Source organism: Pomacea canaliculata, linkage group LG5 (assembly GCF_003073045.1).
Source record: "Pomacea canaliculata isolate SZHN2017 linkage group LG5, ASM307304v1, whole genome shotgun sequence".
Taxonomy (NCBI): Eukaryota; Metazoa; Mollusca; class Gastropoda; order Architaenioglossa; family Ampullariidae; genus Pomacea; species Pomacea canaliculata.
The window spans coordinates 2,348,119-2,375,970 of NC_037594.1; the positions used below are offsets into that span (position 1 = coordinate 2,348,119).

The window sequence follows — 27,852 nt, forward strand, 5'->3', positions numbered from 1 at the left end:
AAAAGTCGTCTGCTACTAAAATGGAAGTAGCCTCCCCTCTTTACATGCCTACCAAAGGGGCATTCTGGGATTAAGTCATGTAGGTTTCCGCCATATTGGTTGGTGATGAAAGTATTTGGACCTGTCAGTAAAGCGATACAAATTACCAGTGTGTTTTTGCTTTGTGCATATACTTATGATAGCAACGTTTTTCCCGAAAAATCAGAGTGGAACTCGTAGAATGAGTAACCAAGAAGCAAAGAAAGCCAAGCGGAGGAAAAGCCGAGTCCAAACAGGAAAACCCAGCTTAAGCTCTATCTCACAAATGAAACAGAGTGAAGCTTCCTTCGAAGAGAGTGGTGATGCTGAGGTAAACAACTACATTTCAACGCTTAATTATGAAAGTTTCACTATGTATAATCATTCCTAGAACGTAATTATTGCATTGATGTTTGTGAGAACATCGAATAAGACTTATCGCGAGGCAGGCTGAATTAAGAATCATTTTAGGCTCACCCAGACTGATGTGTGACAAAAATTTCCCCGATTGTCCGACAGTAATATTCACGATAACTACATTTTTAAACGCCACACTGCATTTGAGTATTTTCGTTTTACCAGCTAACCGCAGTGATGCTTTACGGTTTTCTTATCGGACCTGGATAAAGGCATTATTTATATAATTAGTACGGCATGGCCCGAGTCCTTCACAACACTCTCGATGGCTGTTTGCCAAATATGGCATTAGTAGTTTGTACACTGTAACATCCACATTAATGTAAACTTTTGTAAAGGGTAATATTAACAGAGTTGACAGATTGTATTCAGGTAACTGTTAATGTTAGATCTCTTAGGCCTTGGTGTTTTTTTTTGTACTTAGCAAAACTGTTTTGCACTTCACAGGCAAAAGTAGATGACATTATCTTATTGCATTATCAAAACTCTGGAGATTTTTATTATTATTTCAAAGTTTTGAAATGCTTTTAAAAACTGGTTGTAAACGCTTTCAAGTAAAAAGTGTTTACATTTTGTTTTATAAGTTAGGTTGGATTCCTCATGAAATGATGTGAATCTCCTACTCAGCATGATTTTCACCATGTAGCAATAGCACAGTTCAGAACCAGTTTATTTACAAATGTCATATTTTTCACAATTTTCCTGTGCATCCTGAGTAAAAACCCAACATTATTGACTGTTAAGCATGTGTGTGTGTGTGTGCATGCTGTGTGTTTTGAGTTGCTTGTAGCTTTCATGTGATGCAGTATAAGAATTATTATTTACTTAAATCATAAAGACAACCTTCAGACACATCCAAAAGTGTTAATTTCAACAGATGAGAATCCATGACAATAGGGAAAAATCTTGCTGTCTGTGCTATAATATCTTCTTTTCCCAGATCCTGAAGTATTGCATAGCAAATGATAATTTATTAAGCTTGTAATAAATTGGGCAGAGATGAGAATTTATACTCACCAAAGATGCCAAGCGAATCTATAAATCCATAATATCTAGATCAAACACAAATATATAAAGTAAAACAGTAATTAGTGCTTGTTCTAATTATATCAACTAGTTGTTGAATGTAACCATTTGAATTATTAAGTAAAATAATCAGTATCTTTACTCACTTGTGTAAATTAAAAGGTTTAATTCTGGGGGAGGGTGTGTATGTGGGCCAATTGATGTTCATGTGACTTATTCTTTACCATTTGTATTACAGATCATTTAGCACTGTACTAGCAGTTTGTCATATTTATATATGGAATAGTATCTATTACATTATGGTTTTCTTTAATATAATTGTTTGACATTTTGGATTTGTTGTTGCTGTTGCATGTTTTGGTTATGAATTTGTCCAGATAACCTAATCTACTTAATTCTAAATAAAATGGAATATTGTTTTGCTTATTTCATAACTTTATTTTCAGTGGTGGTAGATTTTCCCCTTCTAATAACCAAATATATACAGTTTACGTCATTGTTTTTTTTTCAAAAGATTATTAAATAAGGAAGTTTTGTCATAATTGTAGTTCAGAAATAAAGTATTCAGCTGTGTAGATTGCTTGATCAGAAAGTATGAACTTTGGATGTTGTCATCTGCAGACGGTAACTTTCACTTGCTTTTTGAATAACTGAAGAGATGTTACCAAGAGATAATTAGCATTTAAAATCACCTAGATTATTTTAGATTTTTTTAAAACACATGCTTACAAGTAGGAAAGGAGTTTTTATAAAATTGATTTCTTATCTGCCAACTGCTTCTTGACAGTGTTCTTGTGCTTTGATTAAACAGAAATTTGAAACAAACTCTAGCAAAATAAAAATCAAACATTAACATTTTTCTCCATTCTTGATGACCAGGCAATCTGTTGAGCAAAAGATTTTTTTTTAAACTAGTTTTTGTTGCATTTCAGGTCTCACTTATCCAGTAGTATATCAGTAATGAGTACTAAGAGCTTGTAAAAAAGCCTGCTAAGTGAAGAATGTGGGTAGATATAAGTTTTTTTATAATGCAGTTCAACTTTCTGACCATCATTGTTCATGAACTATGTAGATGGTGGTGTTCATCTCACCAGTATGTCTTCTTGAATTAAGTAACTTTCTTTTTGTGTTACAGAGGATAGCCAGGTTGATGGATGCAGCAGATGAGTCGGAAGTGTCAGTACCTGCATTCAGCAGAGGTCCCAACCCTTATCTGGATCGAGAAAAGTGTCTGCTTTGTGGCATTGATCGAGTTGATCCCATTCAGCCTGCAGGTAAGGTCTTTGTTTTCTGGCACAGTCATTAGGAGGTTACTTCTCTCCATCCTGCTTTAGAAATTAATTTACTGAACTTATTGATAACTTCTCATGCTGCCCCGTGTGCTTACTGAAGAGGACTTTATTTAGAGCTTAAAAAAATTGCTTGATACCCATGAAGCTTTTCTTAAACCTGTATTTCATCCTTCTGCAAACTTTTTTTTATATTACATAATCTTACTTTTATGTAAATGATAAAAAATGCACTGATTTTACTCTTAAAGAGCTAAATGGGGAAGTGGGTTGAGATCAGGGTTGTGATAAAAGTGTTCATGCCAAAAAACAGATACCATGTTGCTAGAACTTAGAAATATAGTAAAATGCTTGGTTCATTTTTTTTTAAACAGTCATATCTCACTTCATTACATCATTCAAGTACAGAAAATATGTAAAATTAGAAAGCACAAAATAAAACTTTATGAAATGCAGTTGGCAGAAGGAAGAAAAAACATCTGGTTAATACATTTTATCTAAGGGGTAGCAAGATATTCTTGTGTTCATGCAGATTTCTCAAGCATGAAATTTGTTTTCCTGTTTCAGCTGGAGAAGTAGAACATCAAGTTGATGTTCAAGGTCACACATTTTCTCAGGTATAAATATTGAAATCACCTGCTCTCTTTTAAATGACACTAAAATCATTCATTATAGTCTACCTTTCTCTTTCTGTCATTTTTTCACCACCTTTTTTTCACGACATTGTGTGAGGGAAAAATGTTGCAAGTTACCGATGTGTAAAATGCATTTAAAACTTTGTTTAAATATTTTGTGCTCTGAATCTAGCTGTATAATGTTGTTATAGCTTCCTCTGTGGGTGTGCCCTTCCTGTCGAAGAGATGCTGACAATGACATGTTCAGGAAAATGGACTTAGTAAGCAAATGTCTTTGATTTTATATTTCTCAAAACATGATTTTTACTTTATCTAATCTTAGACAACTACATAAAATGAATCCACACTCTAATTGATATGACATAAGGTTGTTTATGTGTGGTTGATAATCCTGGATACTTTTTGCTAATGACCACATGAATTGTTATATGAACCTTCATTTGGAAATACTTGCTAAGCTTTGCATAGCAGCTTTTTGAAGGTACTTTTTGAAAAAGTGTAGTATGAGGAAAGAGTTTCTTTAAAAAAACAACCTCTAAGTGTTTACAGAGTACCTTTGTTGCATGGTCAGGATGCATGACATTGCTAGATAGGATAGGTTTTACTGCCCTTTTTGCCAGGGTTAGGGTTAGGCCTTAGTTTTTTAATGGTTGCAGGCGCTAGCCATAGTTAAATGTCAGATGTTTCTCTTGCTTTAATTGTTCATACATAAAAAAATCTCAATTAGCATTGCTCAGAGGTTTATGCAAGTTTTGTTGTCCAAACAGGTACATGTAATAAAAGGGTGATTTGTGATTTCTGATGCAAAACGTTCAAGTCCTTTGTCTTCATGTGCACACATCTGTTTTATGAGACTATCCCATGTAGCTCATTAGAACACTAGGTGTCAAAAAAGTTCACATGAGCTGAGTGTTTATATATTTAAGAGCTCTTTATTTAAACAAAGGTTTTTAAATTTTTTTCTGCTGGATCCAATACCTGATGGTGATACGGTGTAGGGACATAAAGCTGCAGTCCAGTAATCTGTGAATTTGCTTAAGCTGCACTAAATGCTTCAATCCCAATTTTTTGACACTATGGATCATGCAGACCTGTTCGTGGCCTCTCAAACACTCGAGACATGTGTTGATCACGATTTAATATGCAGCCTGCAACATCGCAATCGTGAGATTACAGCGCTACTTTCAAAATGGCGACTCGCACGTGAGAAAGGATTGTGATAAAAAAAATCCATTAATTTTTTTTTTTCATTATTGTAATTTATGCATTATCAAAATATATTTAAGCCTTGGACCACATAAACCACATAAACCACATAAAGCAGTTTGGGCCCCAATCACCGTGGGTTAATGGCCCTACACTGTTATGTTCTTGAGGGAAAGGAAATGGGTGAATGTATAGTGCACATAAATTTCTCATATTCTTATTTCATTATTTTGCATCAAATCAAACTTTATTATCTGTCCAAGACAAAAAAAAATTCTTTTGCTCACAAACTCCACCACATATACAAACATAATATGAGTATATATACAACATAATGGGCAGACATACATCACCAGCAAGTTCCGACACATTCATCTTCTGCCAAAGCTTTGCTGTGTGCTGTCAACTCTCTACTGGATCGTGTAGACGTCATTTGCAAACTCCCTTCTGCAGCATGCTAAGTGCTTTGACCATTCACGACCATCATAAGGATTCTCTGATTCGTTATCAGGATCAGCATTGGCATGATCAAAGTGTACCAGTTAATGTCATCACCCATAACACCAGCCGGAAACAGGACCAACCGAATCAACATGGTCGTGTCAGAATAGGAGACTGCCTAGTTTCCCCCGCACGACAACTAAACACTCACCTCCTTATTGTCAGCACAAAGGTCACTGAAGAGTGTGAAAATTGTAGAGTTTGTAACAGATCGCCACCTCGATATTTTTAGTGTTACTGAGACGTGACTTAAACTGCAAGATGACGAGAGCATGTGTGTCAATCTAACTCCAGTAGGCTACTGTCTGAAATCATTCCCCTGTCCGACACTTGGAGGCGGCATTGCTATTATCTACAAATCATCACTTTCCAAATACCTGTCTTTTACTACTGCTTTATCATTCCCACATATCTTTTGAGTGTGTACAAGTCTCTTTTTCGACTGGGTCATGCATCAACCTGATTAGTGCAGTCAGTTGATGTTTCTCAAGATCTCACATCTGATCATTACTGCATTTTGATTGAACTTGATCACACATTCATTATTTCTTGTTCCTAGTTGCCCCCAGTGGAGCATAGGGCCGCAAGTTGTATTTGCGGTTTCTGTAGCAGAGGTCTTTTTAACGAGGTGGGGTTGCTAGCCTCATGCCCAACCCTCCTCCTTCATCTGGGCTTGGGACCGGCAGGTTACCCAGGGTGTATACAGGCGGAGTTGCAGATTCATTATGCTGTACTGATATGCTTGCATTCAAAGCACTATTGCAAATGGCGCTGCTCCAGCCACCTTCTGCTGAGCAACGTGACTGTGTTTTGTGTAAAGTTGTTGATGACCACAGCCCAGTGTCTCGACGTCTGATGCGCCAGTTCAAATGTGCACCTTGGTATTCCCAGGTTCGTGTTGAGCTCTGTGAACTGAAGCATACTCCCCGGTGAACTGAGCATGTTTGGCGGAAGACTGGACTCGCCATCCACAAAGAGACTTAAAATACCGCCAAGCAAAGTGATTCAAAAAGCATCAACAAAGTCAAAACATCATATCTTAAGGCCCAAATAATTGCACCTCCTCAAGACACTTTTTGACATCTGCAGTCAAACAACTGTAATTAGCAAGGCAATGCCGCTGCCCACTGCCTATCCTGCTTCACAGCTGTCACAAGTGTTTTGTGACTATTTTGCTAACAAGATTTCGGACATTTAGTCATCCTTGGACTCAAAACTGGTGCCTGACAGCATCTCCTGAGATATTCTTCTGGGAATCTCTCTGACCACATTGCGACCAGTCTCTGATGCTGATATAAGGCAATTATTCTGAAAGCCAAGCCAACATTTTGCTAGTTAGATCCAATACCCACAAGCGTTCTTCTTGAGTGCTTAGATATTTTACTTCCTGCCATCACAGACATTGTAAATGTCAGCTTGTAGTCAGGTGTTTTCCCATCTTTGTTTAAAAGTGCCCTAGTGAAGCCATGTCTTAAGAAATCCACACTTGATGTCAACATGTTGAACAATTATCACCCAGTTTCCAACCTGTCTTTTCTCTCAGAGATTTCAAAGTAGCTTTGATACAGCTCTGGGCCTACTTACTAAAGCACCATATCATCCCCCACGCTCAGTCAGCATGTAGACCTTTTCACAGTACTGAAACTAATTAAAGTGACCACTGACATAATATATGCCCTTGACAGTGGTGATGTTTCTGCCTTAACTCTACTGGACCTGTCTGCTGCATTCAACACTGTTGACAACTCTCTGCTCCTTTATAGGCTACACACCCGCTGCAGGATTTCTGGACCTGCTCTAGCATGGTTCAACTCCTATCTCACTGATAGGACGCACTGTGTTCGTTGATGGTCAAACATCTCGCCCTGCTCCACTTTTTTGTGGCATCCCTCAAGACTCAGTACTCTGCCCAGTTCTGCTTATTCTGCATATGAAACCACTATGATGTGCAGCTGTACTTCTCCATTCCATCAGCTAAGTCTCACTGCTACCAGCACCATAGAAGTTTGTATTAATGACGTCAAAGACTGGATAGTAACAAACTTGAACTCAACAATGATAAAACGAAAGCCCTCCTATTTTTAAGAAGAAGAAATCCATCTTCGCTCGTTTGTCCACCAAATCACATCAAAGTGGGCAAAACCAACATCACCTTTGCGTCCTCAGTCAGGAACCTGGAATTTATTGTCACTGCAGAATGACTCTTGCTAAACAAGTGACAGCTGTCTATCAGTCTGACTATAATGATAGACAAGTCACAGCTGTCTTTCAGTCTGCCTATTATGAGCTATGCAAGATCAGCGTCATCCGTCATATTCTGTCTACGTACGCTACCAACACCCTGTCTGTGTGTGTTCTATCCAGACTTGATTACTGCAACTCCTTGCTTGCTGGCTGTCCTGCATACCTTCTTTGCAAACTCCAGAAAGTACAGAACTTTGCTGCACATCTAGTGCTTAGAGCTAGGAAATGGGACCACGCCAGTCCTCTCCTTCATTTTCTGCATCCAGTACAAACTGTCCGTGCTGTGTTTTAATTTCTTTGCTGGCATCAGCCCTGATTGTTTCTCTGAACTGCTCTTCCCTTACATCCTTTATAGACAACTCCGCTGCTCATCTGATGATCGTCTCCTTACTCTTCCTGTCACCAGAACAACATATGGCCACAGGATTTTTAGTTATTGTGCAGCAAAACAATGGAACTTTCCCTTTCCATTTCCTCCAATATTGAATCCTTTAAACATGCTCTGAAAATGCACTTCTGTAAACATTACTCCTAACCTTTCCCATAATGCTATTCCTTTTTCACACCCTTTTGCAATATCATGTTACTCGCAGCTTTTCTTTTGGTTCTTGTTTGATTCCTCTTTCTGTTTTCTGTTTAAGATTTTATTTTTCGTTAGTACTGTTCTTTATTCTTTTGTAGTTCATATGTTATTTGTTTTTCTGTCCCGTGTATGCTGTCCATGTTTCATTCTTCTTCTGAAGTGTTAAAAGTATACTCTTAGGAGTGTGAGTAAGCGCTTACAAATTTTGCAATTATTATTATACAAGACATTCAGTACACACGCACATCAACACCTCACACATGTGCATCCTAAGGGGGATGCAGGTAATAGGGTAAACCTACGGCTCTTCGTGCCTTTTATTCACAACGGTGATGGCTGCTGGCACAGGTACTCTGGTATGCAGTTTTTCGTGCATGTGGCACTTTGTAGCGCCTGCCAGATGCTGAAATTTGGGATGGAGAGGGTGTGTTTGGTCTGAAATGATGTTATGTGCCATCTTTGTGACTGCATGAAGGTACAGGTCAGAAAGTGGCAGCTGTGTTATACCAACAATTTTATTTGCATACAGCTTTAAAATATATAATTTGTGATTCCATTAAATTAAATGGTTTTGTTTAGTGCCTTCAATCTTTTGTAGTCTGGGACACAACATCCATACACATTGTTGCGACTGTTGAGACATTTGGCCCAGTGTGCATCTATTGTCATCAGGCATTCACCTGTTGCATTATGTTGGACTGAAATTACACAGTAAATCTCCTCTGTCCATTGATTTTAAATGTTTTTACAAAAATCTTTCTTTTGTTTTTACAGAAAAGTGTTGCAGAAATCCCCATGCCAGCCTTTGGTCTTAACACAGGGCAGATGGGTCTGCCACAGGCAACTCTTTCATCTGGCATGGCATTGGGAAAGGTTTGTTGCTTTTGTAATATTTTAAGAGTGTTTTGCATATTTTTTTCCTTTTTTTTTTTTTTTAGACATTTTGCTTTACAAAATTATTTATTTATCTTTAGAGGGCAGAATACAGTTCATGGCTGTAGAGGATAAAAGGTTTAGGATGTGTTGGCTGTTTTTCGCCTGTAGCTTTAATGAAACGAAAAATACCATGATAAATAGAAATACTTAGCCACAATGAGAACTACAAAAGTTTGTTTTTAAACATAATTTAAACAAGAGTCATACAGTCTCATTTTCGAAATTATTCAGCCATAGTGTCCTTTTTGAAATTATTCAGCCATAAGGATTTTGCCTATTACCTTGCAATTTTGTTAGACAAAAATGCTTATTACTCCTTTTCTAGACAAAAGATGTTTTTAGCATTTTATGACATTTTTACCATCTTCACTAATTTAGTCCTTTAGGTTTTGAGATCTTTTACAGTCACTTTAATTAAAACTTTTTTTGTCACAGGATTTGCACATGGACTCAGCATCACTTGGTCTGTTTAATGACATTAATCTTGCTAGTGCTAGTGAACCAGTGTTACCAAATGGTACTCTGTGTACATGTGAGTCTTGCATTGAAAGGAGGTATGTTCTGGTTTTTTTAAATTATTATTTTGCCCTTTTCTCTCCACACCATTTATCTGGCATGCATTCATCTGTATGTTTCTAATGAGTTAGCATCCTCTGTATCACCACCAGCATACAATACTTTACCCTTATAGTAAACTGTATTATATTAATGTTTCCATGTCTCAGATTAGTCTCTGGACATTTCCAGAAATCTATTTGTCCTTAGGACTACAAGACTATTTTTCACTTTGGTATCTTTAAGATTCTACTCCAGGGCCAAAATGATAACAGATGATGTGATGATTTTCTGCATCTTTATTCATCATTCACATAATTGGATGAACAGAATATTCATGCGTGATTGTGGAAATGTGAACATGCTACTGTGTGGTCAAGAACTAGACAATAACTTTTGAAGTGATATGATTAGGTACCGGCACACTGCTTTTCCATTAGCAGAAATGGGTGATCACATTAAAAAAAAGACACTCCTTTTCAAATCAAGGATATTTATGAACCATCACTAATAGAAATATCCTTTTTGAATCATATAATAAAGATCAATTTTCACCATTTGAACAAAACATGGCTTTGTTGTGTGTGACTGAATGAACTAAAAATATTTTATGAGAATGATACCCACCATGAAAATCAGCATTGGCATATGGACTACTTTTTATTGTAGGATGTAATACATTTTAATGGTTGGCTCAGTCTTCTCTCATTTACAAGAATTTGCAGTATTATCAAGATAAATGTATTGAAATAAATCAACAATGATTGCTTAAAATGCTTGTACGATTAAAGCATAATAAAAGATGAGCAATATATCCTATAATTTTGAAGCAATGTAGCTTGAATTGTTTACAAAATACCATGCAGGTACCTAAATTTACTTGAAAAATAATTTTCTGCTGAAACAACTTATTGGGGTTGAATTTGTATGAGTAAACCTTAAGCTGGAAAGAAAGACCAACCCATTGTTTCGAAAACATAGCTGGTTCAGTTACAGTGACAGCTGCCCAGGCATTTAAACCAAATAATGCTTATACAACAGGACAGATATGCAGAAGCACTGAGGTAAATATTTATTTGAATACTTGATTTCGTGTGTAAAGTGTTGTGACATTATTTGGAAATGACAAATGGTAGTTAATGCATTAAATAAGCAAGTCACATAGGTAACATTTAACACGAGGTTAGAGTGAAAGATGTATCTAATCTAGATATTACAATAAAATAATTTGAAAACAAAACACTTATTGAATAGATTTGTTATATATTTGTATTTGACAACTGCATTTTGTAAAAAAAAAAAACAAACAAAAAAAACCCCCCAAATATAAGATAGTAAAAGGCAAGAGTATGATGTCAGTAGATAGCAAAGCATTAAGTTGAAGTAGGCAAAGGAATTTTTTTTTTTAAATAAGTTTTATCATGTCAGCGTAACAGTTGTAATTTTAAATATCAAGTACAGAACTAATTGTTACATTGTTATCTTTTGACTTAAACCATAAAATCTTATTACTAATTATTTATGACAACTGTTTTGATCTCTTTTGGTATCACTGTTTATGTGAAGTTTTTCAAAATTTATTTTGTTCTAAATGCAATTTTTTCATTTTTTGTAGAGGATGACATCTGAGTGCATCAAATGGCACTGCACTGCCGAAGGATATCGCAGGAGAAAGGCACTCCTTAAGCAGTTTTTCTAAGAGACTGCTTCTGTAGCTGGATCTTTTAAGAAGAAATGACAGCAGAATCTGAGATGATACTCAAATTTTTTTTTTTTTTCATTTTTTGACTTCCTTGTTGAATGCTTATCTACAAAATAAGACTAACTGTTCTACAAAAGAATCTAAATATGACTGTTACCTTATGTGTATATGCTTGTATTATATTGCAAGATGCTGTATTTTTCTATTTCATGTATTTGTGAGACAAAATAAATGTTTAAAAAAAAAAAAAAAGAATCTAAATATCAGGGGACATAGTTATGAAGTGAGAGTAAGGTGTTTCCACATGGCAGAATGGGGAACTTAAGGAAAAGCATTTTATTTCTAAAGTTACCAAGCAATGCCCAAACCCCTCGAACGCTACTTAATAATAGTAAAGTTATAAAAGTGCCATATCTCCTCCCTGGTGGGCAAGCTCATTGCGTTTTACAGCAAAGAAACACACATACACGGACATGGATGTACGCAACATGCAAACGTGTTATCTATAGAATGCTGTATGAGAAGAAATATATTCATGTTTCTTTATCACAGAACAAATTGCGTCCACTTTATAACTATAGGGGTACGGCAGCATTTGCACAGTCTGGATACTGCTTTATAATTTTCAAAAGATGCTTTTCTTTTGGTTCCTTATGTTGCCGCAAGGCAAAGACATACTTTTGCGTCATACTTCCTCGAGAGCGGATAAGAATCCTGTCCTCCACAAAAAAAAAAAAAAGTGAAAATTATAAAGCTGTATATGCAGTTTAATGTCTTGCATGTAAAATTCACAATGTAATATAGATGAACTTAGACATTAAATATTTCCCCAGTTTACCCAGTACGTCAGAAATTACAGCTGTTTCATGTTCATTATAAACTTCATTTTTCCACAATGATTTTGTAGTATTTCAAATTGTATATCTCCCAATAAAAAGTGTTGCAAGTTTGTGGGAAAAAATACTGTGCACTGGTTACTTAAAAATAATTTCTTCAATGTATTTATTAATGTAGTCCTTGACATACTTGAAATATGGTGTTTTCATATGTGATCAAGAGCAAAACTTTTTTCCACAGAGTTTGATATGTTTTTATTTTCTGTAAGTCATTTTGTAAATTAGTTTTTCGGTCACTTGAGTACACGGTAATTGTTAGTGATTTTTTTAAGTTTGGTGACTTAAAGTTTCAAGGTGTTTGTGAAAGCACGAAACGTCGTCCAAATAACGTATTTTTAACTGTAATGCAAATCACAAACTTCAAATAGCAAGACCTTCATGTTTAATAGAAGTAGGTCCTTAGTTCTTGTTTTGGTTTTCCTATTTTGTTGTACTTCGATGTGAAAACAAACTACCCACAGTTTTTAAAATCTTATTTTGTGTGCCGGTGCCTAATGTATGCTTCATGTTAAATTCCAGTGCAAAGTGCTTTATATAAATTTGTCAGTTGTTTATGCATTTTGGTGTCATCTTTGCATGTTCTCTATGCATATCTAAGTATTTTGATGAAGTCTTTGGTTGTCTGCAGGCAAATCGCTGCAGAGCACACTCGAGAAACACAAGAATTGCAAAAGTGCTGGACAGATCTGCGCACTTTGGTCAGGGATCTCTATTCTCAGGAAAGGCAGACACTAACCCCACAAGAGAGCAGCACTTTTCGTGAACTGGTGGCAAGGTGAACTTCTAAGCAGCTGCTTGTTAAAATTAATAGCTTAGGGAAGAATCTTTTCTAAGACAATTAGAGTATTCTATTCCTCACAAAAATGTAATTGTAAATTTATGAAACTTGTGTTTTACTCAGAACAAATCCCTGTGCTTTTCACTGTTTATAATGATGTTAACAGGTTATGCAGCCGAGATCCACATCAGCTTTTTTTGAGATTGGAGTCTCAGGTACGGGAAAGGGTGTTTGAGAAAAAGCGTCATCTTTCAGAGAAGCTGAATGTAGGTTACAGTACTCCTCCAGAGGCACGGGAGATTATGAGCACTCTGCTTTCAGAATATGTTCAGCTGTGCAGTGTGTCCCGCCTGGTCTCAGAACATCTTACAGACTTGGTGAGTGGCACACCAGACATTTTTCTTTTGGAGATTAATAGATACTAGGGCACAGAAACAGTCTTTCATGAACCTGCATTGTGAAATTTATTCTCAAGATGGTCTGCACTTTCTCAGGTTAATGAAGTCTAGATAAAAACTGCTGTTGAAAATAGTTCTGTAATAATTTGTTTTAAAAAAGGCTTGTTTAGTGAGTTACTTAAGTACAAGTAATAAAAAAGAGTTCTTTTGTGAACTGGTGCACGTGCATCTGCATAGTTTAATTTATAAAATTCTAGATGAGTCCAGTAAAGAATTGGCTTCATTGTGATTTTGGATGTCTGTGCCATAGAAAGAGCATCTGGAGATGTTCCACATGACCTGGGAGGTACATAACAAGCATCTTTACCATTCCATCATCTACTCTGATCCAGAAATCCAGAGCCACCTGGAACCTCTCTGTGACCAGCTTCGGTGAGACACAGCTAGAAAGTGCTGTAAAGTAGGACATTATCTCTGGAGCTTTGCACCTATGATATGGTATTAATTAGGATGCAAAAATAGTGTTACAGATTTAAAAAAAAAAAATTTTGAAACCGTTTTCGGATCACCTAGCAGCATAGGATTTATAGGATGAAGTATTTGGTATAGATTAAGATATCTAAAGCCAAGTCTCTTCTGTTGATAGTGATCTGGTAGTAGTGAATTGTTTGTGTAGGTGGTGCAGTGGAGAGCTGGGGGGGGGGGCTCTTTTTAAGGGTTTAGGGTGTAGGTAGGGATACAAGTCTGATATGATGGCTGAAAGATCTGTCGTCATTGTAATGAGGTGGGGTAGCAGCATATGCTATGTCCTTGAAAATTTGGCCAAGAGATTCAAATTATGGCTAGAGAAAGTATACCTGCAGATGGAATGCTGCTTTGAGTTTTGGGTTGGAGCAAATGTTTTGCTTTCTGCAGATGTGAGGTATAAATCACATTGTATTAATATAGAAAATAAAAGCAAATTCAGGATGGTCAGTACACTCTATTTTCTATGCATCCTCTGCAGATAGGAAAATCTTTAGGAATTTCTACTTATTTGTACATCTTTGTACAGCATGTTTAGGACACTTTTTTACATGGTTAGGACTATTGTTTGGTACTATTTGTTTATTTTTTGACATTTTCGTTGGAGTTTTTTTTTTCAGTTAATTTTGTACTCCTTATGTAAAATGGGTAGGGGTGGGCAGCAAATTCCTTCCAGAGCCATGAAAGTTGGTAAAGAGTGAAGATAAATAATAAGTTAGAAACCTTGGCAGGCTGTGTGCACGGGAGACTGAAGCAGAGAGTGGGTAGCTAAACGTGTGTGGCAGGTTAGTAACCGACAGCTATCATGTGTAAGACTATTAAGAAGTATGTTCATATGTTCATGGCTTCTGCAGGAACGGGGCATTGTCCAAGGAGTCTTACATGGAGGATACCTACCCCAAGTTGATGCGCAATTTTCTGGACTTTCGTAATGAGATGACTGTGATTCTGGTCATATGGCAAGAGTGTCAGCAGAGAATTGAACGGCATAGTGAAGAGCAAGTAAGAGTTTTGCACATGTTGAGGCCAGACACACCCTCAAATTTAAGTTGTCATTGTTACTTCTGCTTGTCAAAGTAAGAGCAATCAGAGATCAGTAGATATACATATCTCTGGAGCAGTTTAATAGATGTACAATGGTGGATAAAGAGCTTATCCTAAAATGCTCTATATATATGTTTATTAACATGATTTCTGCAAAAAGTCATGCGAAAGCAAAAGCACAATCAGTCACAAGATCTTATTTTTATAAATATGTTACTTTTGCAAAAGGTCATTGTGAAGCACACTTGTCTGACCTGTACTGGTAAACAAAGATACCAAAATTAAAAAAAAAAAAAACTGAGTTATGCAGACTGGTAAAGCTGCTGGTGTTCGATGAGTAAATAGTCTCTTACAAGATGAACTTAATTTATTTTACATGATTTTTGCAGAAAATTGTAATATATGGTAAACAGTCAGCAAGAAGCATTTTATTGTCAAGTGTACTTTAATTTTTTTTTTTTTTTCCCAAGGCACAACTTCTAAAGAAAGTCATAAAGGAGCACAAACTGTCTATTGTAAATTGGGTTGTGGAGATAATTGTAACAGAGATGATGTTTTTTCCTAGCAAAATATGTCCATGAAATTTAATGGGTTTTATCTAAGAGGTCTTACAGTAAGGTGGGTCTTAATGAGGTTTTACTTTATTGTACTACAAAGCTTAACATTGATTGCAAAGTTATGATAACATTTTAAACCAGTTATTAAGGTAAACAAGAGATATAATAAAATAAGTATTGTTTTCAGTCTGAATATCTAAAACAAAATTTAATCCAGACGCTAATAAGGAACGTGCACAAGCCTGTGCCAAGTAATTTTGAAATATTCTGTTTCCAGTTGGCAAGCTTGCTGTGATAAATTCCAAAGCAGGGTATCACACACATGGCATGGAAGGACATTCAGAGCAGCAGAACTTAGAGACACAATACTGACACTTATTGCTGCATTGCGCAGAAGTTTTCATTCCCTATTTCTCAGTATTGGTCACATATGAGGGAAAGTGTTTCTGAGTCAACCAAGCGATGTCTTCTGCCACGCCCCCTTCTGGCACCTGGTGCTCGACCCTCTTTGAATGTGCTCCGGTCTGCTGCAGTTTGTTTCCTACTTCTGGATACCTCCGGCAGTAGTGCAACAAAGTCACCACCATCTGTATGTCTCACTGCTGTTGGGAACTTTCTTCTTATTTTGTCTGATCAGAATTGAGATGACTGTCGTTGCCATCAGAATGATGAGAATCAGAATCTTCATCTCTAATAACATGTGGTGGTCACTTTCACTACCATCCCGTTCCTGATCCAGGGAATTCTCCGATTGTAGATCATTCAAATTACTGTTTGTGATCTCTGCTATGGCCACTTGTAGTGTGTACGGCCTCCTGTAGCGTGTTCTTTGACCACATGATCATCTAAGCACACATACGGTTCACATTTATTCTGTGTGGTTGGAAATCTCTAGAAGGGGATTGCTCTATTCCCAGCCCGATAAAACGCCAATCAAACCGAGCATGGTGTCAGAGCCAGTGCTATAAATAGGGGGAAATCACATATCTTCTGACCGTTACACAGCCATCACTCTAGTTTCTCATTAAAAAATAGAACATTCCACCAACTGAATATTTTGTCAGAAGCAGGATCAATACTTGTCTCTTAATACTGCCTTTAGTATAGGGTGTTAACATGTTCTTTCCAAGTAGTAAGGGAATGTCCTTACTTATTTGCATTTTTCTACAAAAGGCTTCATAGGTTTGACAATACATTATGAAAAGCCAGGTCATTTTAATGTGTCTGACAATTTTTTTCTTTAAGTATAATATGTTAATGCAGTCTTATGGGAGTCAACATATCATTCATTGCTTTTCAGGCAGCATTGAAGGTGAAACAGAAATGGCTGAAGGAAGACTGGGAATTCTTTAGGGCACAGAGGAAGCTTTTAGAGCAGCAGATGCTAAAGAGTAATCCTAGGGCATCGACTCACAGGTGAGCAGCTGTTAAATGATTAAGATCAGGAGTGTGGGAAATGGACATATTAATTTATGTTGCTTTGAAAAAGCTTATAGATTTACTGAAATCGACTGTTGCCTTGGTGGGTCATATGTTTCCCACCCTGTGCTGCTGGGTAGAGAACATTTGTAAATGCAGGATTGTAGTACACGGAAGTTCAGAGTGTCTAAACAACTCTTGTTGCAGCATGGAGGCACAGTTCACAGAGACAATGAGAAACATGTTAACAGGGACTAAACCGACAACTGAAGAATGCTACTGCCCTCGATGCAACAGAAAAAGGTAAGACTTTACTGCCATTACTTTAAAGTGTATTGTATGATTTGTTTCCTAGCCTTCGTTATAAGAACTGTCACTGACAGTTTATGTTCAACAGTAATGATGGACTTAAGCATAATCTCTTTCATTCAGAATTATCAGTAGTCTCAACACTTTTATTTTAAGCTGCTGATTTGTCTAGGAATGACAGCCTTATCAGTCTTTGCATAGTTGAGTTTTTTAATTTTTTTAATTTTTGTTCGATGTTTAGATGTCCCTGTGATGAATGCACCATCACCCATATGATCACATGTGGCATCATTAACCCTGAAGCCCTGGAAACAAATGGCACCCACCACACTTTTAACTTCCCACATGACAGTCGCTATGTCATTGATGTCACTCCACCATCCATGTCGTCGACAACTTCATCTTCTGCTTCATCTTCACCTTTGCCGATCAGCCCTGCAAAAGTTGCAGCCCATCTAAGCACAACAGAAGTGGACAACTTGAGGTAGGTTGGATCTATAAATATTAACTTTTTTTTCCAGAATGTTATTTGTTCATCAGAGATACACTTTAAAAAAAAACAACTTTAGTAAACATCTTGATTGAAAATGTTAAATAAAATTAAAGGGACATCAAAATGCTCTAGCAAGTGTATTGCTATGTGGTTTATGGTTACCTTTTCTCCTGCTGTGCAAGACTTTGTTGATCATGATGATCTTAACCTTAAGCATTCGTCAACACCTTGTATCTAATTAGTCAGCTTACTTGCAGGAATCCTGAAGCCCCTGAAGAAGACAGCAACCAGGCAGATGAAGGATTAGAAGAAGAGGAAGAGGATGGAGAAGATGAGGAAGAAATTGAAGAGGAGGACAATGAAGAAGAGGAAGAGGAGGAGGAAGAAGAAGATGGGGAGGGTGAGGAAGAAGAACAGGAGGATGAGGAGGAAGAAGAATGTGATGCAGAGGATGAAGAGGAAGAAGATGAGGAGGAAGACGAAGAGGAGGAAGAGGATGGCATCTCTGAAGACCAGAGAGAGTTTGACCAGATGTTGGCCTCAGGCAAGCTTGGCCTGCCAATGACCCCTGTCACATTGCCTCCAGCATCGCATCCAGTGCCAGATCTCTTAAAACCTTGGGAGCGTGAGCTACCTGAAGAGCCCCTGGAAGCTAGCACACAAGACTTCCCCTCACTGGCATCTTGTGCTTGTCATCATTGTGTAGCAAAGCCTCCACCTGAGCCACAGGTAAGGGATGCAAGGTGAGGAATGCATTAGAAGAAGTAAAAGCATTTAGCCTTTAGACATCGTGTTGAATATTATTGTTGTTATTATCAAGTTGGGCCAGCAGAAGATACTATGCTTGAGATCTTTAAGAAATAAAATATGACATAGTTTGCATTTTCTTGTCTTGAACTCAACCAGTCCCCATCTTTCCCTTTTTTCAAAGAGGGCTAAAGAATGGCTACAATTTTCTTATTGGACCAAATATAGCTTCTACCAATAATTTACTCATTCTCCCTGACAAAATTTCTTTCATTTTTCACTGAAAATAATGCACAAAAGATGAGTACACAATTTTAGCATTAAACGTGGTTCACTGGGATGAAGATTAAATTAGAGAAAGCTTTATGTGTATGTAAAAAGGCAGGATGTTTGACAATTATTTTGGCTATGCACTTTTTTGAGTGAGAATATTTCAGTGCTGCTTTGAGTATCAGATGTATTTTATTGGTTTTCCATTTATTTGCATTGATTTTTATCTAAAGTCAAGATGTGGCTTAAATGGATAAATTTTGTTATTTTCCAAAACTACCTTGTTAAACAACAAATGCACATTTGATCAATGAGACCAACTTTCCACTTTGACAGGCCAGAAAATAACACGATTTCTAATGGTTAACTGTTACTGCGCCTTACTAATTTTATTACCTTACCAGGGATTGCTGAATTCTATTGCCTTTTTTCTTCTTTTAAAAAAAAAACATTTTAAAAGTCAACATTTTTGAGGACATGATATATTTACAAATCTGTTAATCTTTATGTAAATAATTTTGAATCCCTGATTTTTGACTTTATAGTTTTTGACTTTATAAGTAAATATAATTTCCCTGCATGATATAACTATGTTTTTAGGTGATTTGGAAAATTTTGCATTAATTTCTGGTGGTGGGTGAGCCTAAGCCTAAAGTAATTTTAGTCTAGACAGTAGATGGGTAGACTAGCAACAAATTAAGAATGAACTTGGAAAGTGTGTAGGTTGTATAGCAAAGAAGGAAGATGAACTAAGTTTGGTTTATGATTGCAAAAAATATCAAATATGTCACAGTATTGACATAAAACAATGGACAGTATAAAATAAGAAAAACTATATTTCAGCAAACTGCATATAGCTTAAACTGGTTTTCAGTTGTTTCCTCAAAATTTCTATGCTAATGTTACAAACATTTTAAAGGGCTGTAGGTCTCACAGTGTGGCAGGAGTGTTGTGTAGCCTCATTACCACTTGTACTACATCTTTTCATTTGAAATAATTGGACGGATGCAAAAACTGATGCTGATTGTTACTGAAGAATAAACGCTATCTCAAGTTGAATCTCTCTAGGCTTTCATATGGCTCACAAAACATTGATGAGAAAACTGTTAAATGTCAGTATTTGTGGATATGTGTAGGTGGGAACCGAGGAACAAGGATGCCAATGTCATGTGTGTCTTCAGCAGCAAGGACAGACTGTCTCTACAGCTCTTCCTACTTCTCTGCCCCTCCCAACTCGTCCCGCTCAGTTGCACCTTTACCCCCACATTCATGGCACCCTCCCACCTACACCTCATACCCACCCACACTTACATTTACCACACACAGCTCACACTGCCCATTTGGCACATGCAGGGCATGGCACCCGACCGCTGCTTCAGCCTCAATTGTACGATCTCCATGGATCACTACAGTCAGCACGTCATCCTTTGAAGCTGGAGTTTGATGATTCAGAAGGCATTCAGGACCACCTTTATCACGCATATGGTGACTGGGACAACACAGTGCTGGATCCACGGATCTTGTTACCGACACCTCACCGTTTTGCTGCAGGGCTTGGATCTGATTTGCTACCACCTCCACCACTCCCTACTGACCCCCATTTCTCGGTGGAGGGTCTAACACCCTCAACACCCATGGCAGCATCTCACACCCTGGTCATGCCCAGCTCTATTCTTGCCGCTGCAAGCACCACAAGCGCATTTAAGGCAGTAGCAGCAGCAGGTTTTCCTACAAACATCAGCATACCTCCAGCTTTCCAGCTGCCTGCTGTGCCATCCTCCATTGAGGATTCAACATTAGCTGCTTCACAGTCTGTCACCTGCACATCTGACCCTTGCATTAATCTCACCTCTGCCTTGTCTTCCCTTCCAAGTGGTTCCTCTCCAAGCAGTCTCCCTCACCCACCCCCCTGCACACGGCCAGCCACCCTTGGTGGGAACACAACAGCGTCTCAACAGCAGGGGAGCAAGGAGCAGCGAACATACGCACAGCCATGCAAAAAACATACTCTCGTACCCATCTCCACAGCAATGCCTACCTCAGGCAAGGGGGCCATGCCACTGCCTCCCACTCCTTCCAGTCATAATCATGTTAACCCTGGTGTCCCTGTGTTCAGCAGTGGGCTGCAGGCTCCAGCAGGCAAAGTTCAAGGGTCACCGGGCAAAGCACAGCGTGTTGGTGTGGCTGCAAATCAGGGACATTCATGCTCACATGTGCAGCATGTAAGTTCATTCATGATGGCAATGTTGCCAATTCATGGAATGTTTATTGTCTGTTCTTCATTAGATGGTTTATTTAACAAAGTTTAATGCATCAGATTTTCCATGTTAAAATAGTCTTTTATATTTTTCTAGAACTAAAGCTTACGTAAAAATGCACATTTGAGTTATAGTCTCGTGTGATTCTGATGTATTTTACTCCCAACCATCTTTGTTTATGCACAGGTGTCTCAAAATTTAGTGCCTTAAAAGTTCAGTTTGTTTCCTCACTGTCCAAGAAACTTGTTTGTATTTATCCCAATTTTTACTGATTTTTATATCGGCCTGTTGCACTTCTGCACTATTGTGTTGTTATCAGATCTATATTACTAATGTAAGCTGTTGTTACCATAAAGGCAGTGATATTGTGATGGCCATTGTCTTTTCCCTGCTGTTCATCCTGCAGGTGTCTCATAGTGGAGCTGATGGGCATGTTGATCCTCATGTGGGAGGAACGGGCACCTGTCCATCAGCAACCTCGTTTCCCACTACCATCAACAATGTCAGCGTTGGCACCTCAACCCTTTGTGCAGACCCAGATTGTCCGCAGCATCATGATGACAACTGTGACAGCATCGACGACAGTTGCTCAGAGAAATCATCGTCCACCTCAACTTCCAACAATCAGAAGGAAGGGAAATACTGTGATTGCTGCTACTGCGAGTTCTTTGGACATGGAAATGTGAGTTATACATTTTATCAAACTCACCAGAAACAAAAGTTGTTTAGAAATGTATCCATATTCTGGGGTGAATGTTTAATCATTCCGTTGGCTAAGGATTTTGGGAGGTTTAGAAGGGTATTATGTTTGTACTGATTAAACCATCCGAGGATCCTATTGCTCATGGTGAAAAGCTGATGGAAGAGGCAAAAGGTTACGCACTACTCAGACTAGTTACTAGGAGCTGTGTAGTGTCATCAAATAAACAGTGTAATATTGTCTGTTTCCTGTTAATCTTTGGGATTTTTTTTTTTTTTTTTTAAATCTCATGACTGGTGAATGTCCTTTTTTGTCCCTTTGGTGTCCCTTTCCAGTAATACTCCTTATTCCATTTGATCTGAATTATTTTGGAGTTGTTGTTTTCCTAAGCCCAATCTGAGTATGAGCCTGTTCATTATTCGTTTCATGCCTTGATCAAATTAACAAAACTAGCTTTGCTTGCAGCCTCCTGTTGCTCAGACCAGTAAAAATTATGCAGAAATGAGAGAGCGCTTACGAAGGAGGTTGAAAAGGCGGGTTAGTGCCTTTGATTTATACTCATTTGACTAATTTGATTAAGTTATATAACAATCCTTTCCCCAATTTTTATTTTATAAGGTAAAAGCATTCTCTGTTGGGGTGAGGATTTGGTTGCTGATGTTTTTATTTTGTTAACTTCATATATTTTAGTAATATAGAGGAAAAAAGTTGCATTTATTCAGGAGTAGATTATGAATTGACGTAATTTTAATAGAGAAGGATTGTTTCAGAATGAAGCCAAGCAAGAAGGTGGCAAAGAGAACCAACCTGGAGTGAGGTCTATTACAGACCCACTGGAGAGCAAAGGACTGGAGGAAATCTTGAAATTTATCAATGGCGGTGATGCTGAAGCAGCCCACAGTGGCAGCATGAAAGCATTGGAATCCTCTACCTCACAGCACAATTTGTCATCTAAAGCTGCTAAACGTGCCAGACAAAAACAGCGCAAGGTTTGCTTTGAAACATTTCCCAGGAAGAATGTTGACTACTGATTGGTGGATTTAGATAAGAGTGTGTTTTTTGTATGGGTGTTAAAGATAATAGAAAATCGGGCTGGTGATCTGGAGAAACAATGAAATTGATTTAAAATACAGTGATACCTCGGTTCTCGAACATAATTCGTTCCGGGAGGACGGTCGAGAACCAAATTTTTCGAGAACCGAAGCAATGAAACCCATAGGAAATAATGGAAACTGGATTAATTCGTTCCAAGCCCCAGAAAATGCCTATTTACTGGCCTAATTTGTATATAATATGTAGAAAAACATGAGTCTCAACAAGAAATAAGAAATAAAAGTGTATTTATTAAAACAAAACAAAAAAATAATAAAATGTACTGTACAGTACAGTACAGTAAATTGTGTTTCATTTACTGTACCTGTACCAAACTTTATGGCAGGAGGGAATGAATGTGGAGGGAGGAGGGAAGGGGGATGGTTATTGTTTTGAAGGGGAGTCCTCTTCAATAAAAATAGAGGGTAACTGCTCTTCGGGTGTTTCTGTTCTCTGTATCTTTTGCTGAGGAGAATCAGAATCTTGCTCTGCAGTTGCTTGTCTGATTTCTTTACGGAAAAATTTGTCAATTGTTTGCTGTTTTTTTCTCCTTTGCAAAATTTTGCGGAAAGTGGACATAACATTGTCATTAAAAATGTTAACTGCTCTATTTGCTACCACTTTATCAGGGTGATGTTGTTCAACAAAATTTGCGATTTTTGCCCATTTTGCACACATTTCATGACTCTCTCCACAAAAACGTGTCTCTCTCTCTCTGCACTCACACTGATGACGCAAGCAAGGCGTGCTGGGCCGAATGAACGCCATTCGGCTCAACTCGGCTCATCTCGGACGTTCGGATGTTCGAGTTCCAAATATTTGTTCGGATTCCAAGACAAAATTTTCTCGAATTTCCTGGTCGAATACCGATTTGGTCGAAAGTCAAGGCGTTCGAGAACCGAGGTATCACTGTATATCGTTGATCTCGGAGTATTTTTTTCTATTTTAATTTATAGATTTGGGGAGAGGGGGGAGTATGGTATGGTAGTGGAAACAACAGGAATGCCAGTAAGATGTAAAATGTTTGACACAGAATGTTATGTTGCATTTTGGAGCAGGCAGAAGAGAAGGCGCGACAAGAAGAGGAGGAGCGTAATAGACAAAATGAGCTGCTCAGACAAAAAGCAGAAGCTGAGAACTTGGCAAAGATTCAGAAAGAAAGTGGTTCTGCAACTTCTGGCAGTCAAAAAAAGAAGAGCAAACACAAAGAAGAAAAGGCGGGGAAACAGACAACTCCAGGACAAACCACAAAACCTAGCACATCTTTAAGCAGTACAGAGAGTAGCAAAGAGGAGGGTGCAGCCAAGGGATCAAAACACCGCTTGAAAGATAAAAACGCCAATGAGAAGATTGAAAAGTCTTTGACAATAGATGCATCAGCCACCGGGCAGCCCTTGCCCATGAAAACCAAACAGGAGAGCAGGTCACCATCTGGTGGCAGAGGATGGCAGCAGACTCCGCTGCAAGCGGTGACAGTCAATGGAAAGGGGTCTGGCAGTGCAAAAGGTGTTCCTGTGGGATCCCAGTCTTTGCCATCCATTCCCTCCGAGATTCAGGGCAAGTGTGGCCAGATTTCTGGAGCTGATTTGCCAGCTGCTTCGACAGCAACCAATGTACCTCGCAATCTTCCTGAGTCACCCAATGCCAAGAAAGCCCGGCGACGGCTAGAAGCTCAACACCAGCAAGATGCCAAGCGTAGGCTTGAGGCTCAGGAAGAAGTTGAGAAACAGCTGAGAGAAGTGGAAGCACAGGCGCAGCAGAAACAGATGCTTAGACAGCAGAAGCAACAATATCCACAGCAACCTCTGCAGCAGCAATTGCAGCACCAATTGCTGCAGCAGCAACGACAGCAGCTTCAAAATCATCAGAAGCAGCAGCAGGTTCAAAAGAACGGGCAAGCTCCGAAGGGTCTCCAAGTGGCAAAGCAGTCTCCTCAGTCACCACAGACTCCAGCCAGACAGCAACCCAGTCAGCAACTCAGCCAGTCTTTTCATTCCCACAATGGTAAGATGCCAGCAACACCTGTAGCACATCAACCTCTAATGTCCAACGGTTCTCCAGCTAAACTACAGAATGGAAGTGTCCCTCAGTGTGCAAAGTCAGGACATCAGGCGGCTCCAGGCAACCACATCACCAGCTTGCCAGGATCTCCACGTGCTAAACTTGTGCAGGCTGGCTCGAACGGACTGACTGCAGGACTGTTGTCACCAGACAAGAAGGCATGCCTTGCTAGCATGGTGGAGAAGAATCGGGTGGAAGTTCAGGAACAGGTAGAGCAGGTGTGTATTGTAATCACCCGCAGACTAAAAAAGGTTGCTGTAGTTAAAATGTAAAATAAATGATGAGATTGAAATTGTCTTGCTAATGATAATTTTATTTTATATTATAAACATTTTATTTATTTAGATGGATTGCAAATATTTTGCATACAAATGTTTGGTGTAATCAGATATGTTATAAGATAAAAAAAAAGTTGGACCATATAATGTTCTGCATATAGCTACAGAAAATGATATGCGTCCTTGGTTTTCTAAGGGCAAGAATGCAAAGAGCAAGAAGAACAAGAAGAAGAACAAAGGAGGAGAGGTATCAAAAGGAGTGGGTAAGTGTTGTGGAGAGGTTTCTGTGAGAGCATAGATATAACATTAATTCTGTAGCCCCAAACTAGCCATGTTTTCAAGACATTATCTTAAAAAAACTAAACCAAGACAAAAACGTTTATGCTAAAAAATCTTTCTCATTTTATATGACCCAAAATGGGTTTCTGTTATGATAATGATGACCATTAGGCAAACCTAACATCCTGAGTTTGTTAAGATTTTTGTCTTTGAGGTTGCAGAGGGATGCTATTCATGTTTTTGAAAAAAAAAAGCCCTAATCCAAATAGTGCAAACACGCATGAAAGACTAGCGAGAGCTGATTCACTTGCACGATTACAAATTTGGGGAACAGAGGTTTACAACACAAAAGTGGCCTTTATTTTCAGACGAGGTCTTCATGCCCCGTTCAGAATCGGATTTAGAGAATGGTGAAATTGATGACTTTGAACGTGAACTGGAAGAGTTTAAAAGGTAAGTCAGAGTCATCACTCTTTTGTTTGACATCTTTTCTATGGAATTTACATTTTTACTCTTTAAGTTAAATGTGTTTTTCATTCCCTGTTTACATCATGCAGTTATTTTTAATGTCAGATATTGTACTATCCAACTCTTACAGTTAGTCACAACATTTGTTGATAATATTTACATATTTTTTAATACGTAGTTACATGACTGTCAAAGAGGTTGCCAAATTGCAAATATATCATATTTTTGCAACATTCAGCTTCATTGCATTATCAAATAATTTACATGAATAGAATAAACAGTCCCATTTTTATGCTGTCAACACATTTTTTTTAATTTTTTTTTTTAAACTTACACGGGTGCAGAGAATCTTAAGTCGAGAAATAAGGAAATAAGTAAGGCTAAGTGCTGTTCTTATGGGAAGTCTTGATTGATGATTCCAGATTCTGCTTCGACACACCCAGCAAGCCTAAGATTCAGGTGAATGTCAACCTGAAGGATCTGTACCTGAAGAAAAAGTCCAGTCTCAGCTGCTCTTAGATTTGGGTCTGGACATGCCCCGCTGACATGCACCACCAGCAAGTCGCAGCACTGATGCCATCACAGCTGGAGTCCAATTTGAAAACGACCATCTCTATATTCTCAATAACCTCCTTTCCTATCCATTTACTCGTCTCTGGGCTTTTTGGCTCTTTGTTTTGGTTAGGCACCATTCTCTTTGGGTTTATTTATTCACATAATTACCCTCATTGTGAGCCATTTCCTTCTCTTTCATTGGTGTTTGTTGTACTGTTTGTGTGTTGCGCAGCCTGCTGTGATTTTGTCGCTGACAAAGATGATGCTGGGCCAAAGCTGTTATTTTGTTGTGAACATGCTGTAAACAGTTTAGTCATTTTGTCAGTCAAACTATGAGTTTAATGTCTGGCACTGAAGATTACCAGTGACAAGAAAAATAGTCATTGGGTTTGCTATCAACATGACAAATGACCCATATGCTCCTTCGCTTACACCACTTAACACCCTCGGCACAAAGTTGCTCACAGTTTCTGATGTGTTTTATGGCAGTGCAGAATCCCCTCTCCATTAAGTCCACATTTAGTGGTTAGGGAAAAACAGGAAACTGTGTTGCTTACCTTGACGTTTTCCACTTTCTAGTTGAATGGCAACCGGAAGCTTGTGTACAGAGACATTACTGACTGTGTGAGTGTGTGCTTGTGTACATGAAAGAATGAATATTGTTTTGAACAAGCTAAATAATATCTTTAGTGGTCACTTGTTTGTCTCTGGCATTTCTTTCATGGAATGTTAGCACGTGCACAAGTTCTGATTTTACTTTGTTTTCCCTTTAAAACACTGACCTATCCTTCCTTTCTTATTCCCCCCTTTTTTAAAAATGTTTCTAATGGAATTGTACATTGCTTTGGGCGCTTTTTTTTTTTTTTTTTGTAGGCGTTCAAATTGTGCAAGAGCACAAGTTTTAAGAAATGTTTCTATTGATGGTGGGTCTCTAGCTTTGTATCGATTTATCACCTCAATTGCTACTACCTGAAGAGCTAGTCTTATAAGACATGTTTCCATTGTAATGAGGCTTTGCTTAACAGTACCTGGCCTTCTCACCTGCTGCCAGAAGCAAGTCGCATCATCTTCCCCTCCTACCCCCCCCCCCTTCCCCAGCTGGGCATCTAATGGCCAGGTTTAGATGTTTTGAGGGTTTTTCCTTAGTTGCCATGGTGACTGCTATGCAAGAGCCAAGTTGGTGAGGAGGCAGTTGGTGATTTTCACTCAAGCCAAGGATTAGTGACTAGATCACATGCACGTTTGAAAACCTTTTTTTTTTCTCCCTTCCCCCTTTCCCCATGCCTAAATGTCAGACATGGCCCTGCTGCCTCCCCCCAGCCTTGCCTCAGTCTCAGTATGACTGCTTCTCCAATCATGGATGCTTTTTCAGATTGAGTTCTGTGCTTTGAATGAACCCTAATGTGAGTAATGTGCATGAACTCCACGCCAAAGGCGGAGTGGTATGCAGTAGGCCAACCTCAAGTTGACAGACAAAAATAAAATGATACCCCAATTGATACTCAGCCTGGATTCATGTTTATATATGTGTGTATGTTTTGAGAGGGGAGTAAGCATGAATGGGCATAAGAAATTTTAAGGTTATCGACAGGATGGCCAATACACTGTTTTAG

The 27,852-nt window shown here is 38.3% G+C and overlaps 1 protein-coding gene across 2 annotated transcripts; it reads left to right on the forward strand.

Annotated features, from left to right (window-relative positions):
• The first annotated feature begins 70 nt into the window (after positions 1-70).
• On the forward strand, positions 71-27,744 carry LOC112565450 (protein FAM193A-like). Of its 2 annotated transcripts, none has more exons than XM_025240920.1 (22): positions 71-349; positions 2,597-2,735; positions 3,318-3,367; positions 3,577-3,645; positions 8,694-8,792; positions 9,291-9,409; positions 12,637-12,783; positions 12,953-13,163; positions 13,495-13,616; positions 14,564-14,711; positions 16,611-16,726; positions 16,937-17,032; positions 17,280-17,522; positions 17,789-18,260; positions 19,685-20,770; positions 21,213-21,488; positions 21,972-22,043; positions 22,277-22,495; positions 23,654-24,877; positions 25,134-25,200; positions 25,585-25,669; positions 26,107-27,744. In XM_025240920.1, the coding sequence occupies exons 1-22, from the start codon at positions 176-178 to the stop codon at positions 26,201-26,203; spliced, it is 5,331 nt and encodes a 1,776-aa protein (XP_025096705.1). In that variant the 5' UTR covers positions 71-175; the 3' UTR covers positions 26,204-27,744. The 2 variants fall into 2 exon arrangements, with proteins under 2 accessions (XP_025096705.1, XP_025096706.1); XM_025240921.1 differs by having other exon boundaries at positions 23,657-24,877.
• Positions 27,745-27,852: the final 108 nt, after the last annotated feature.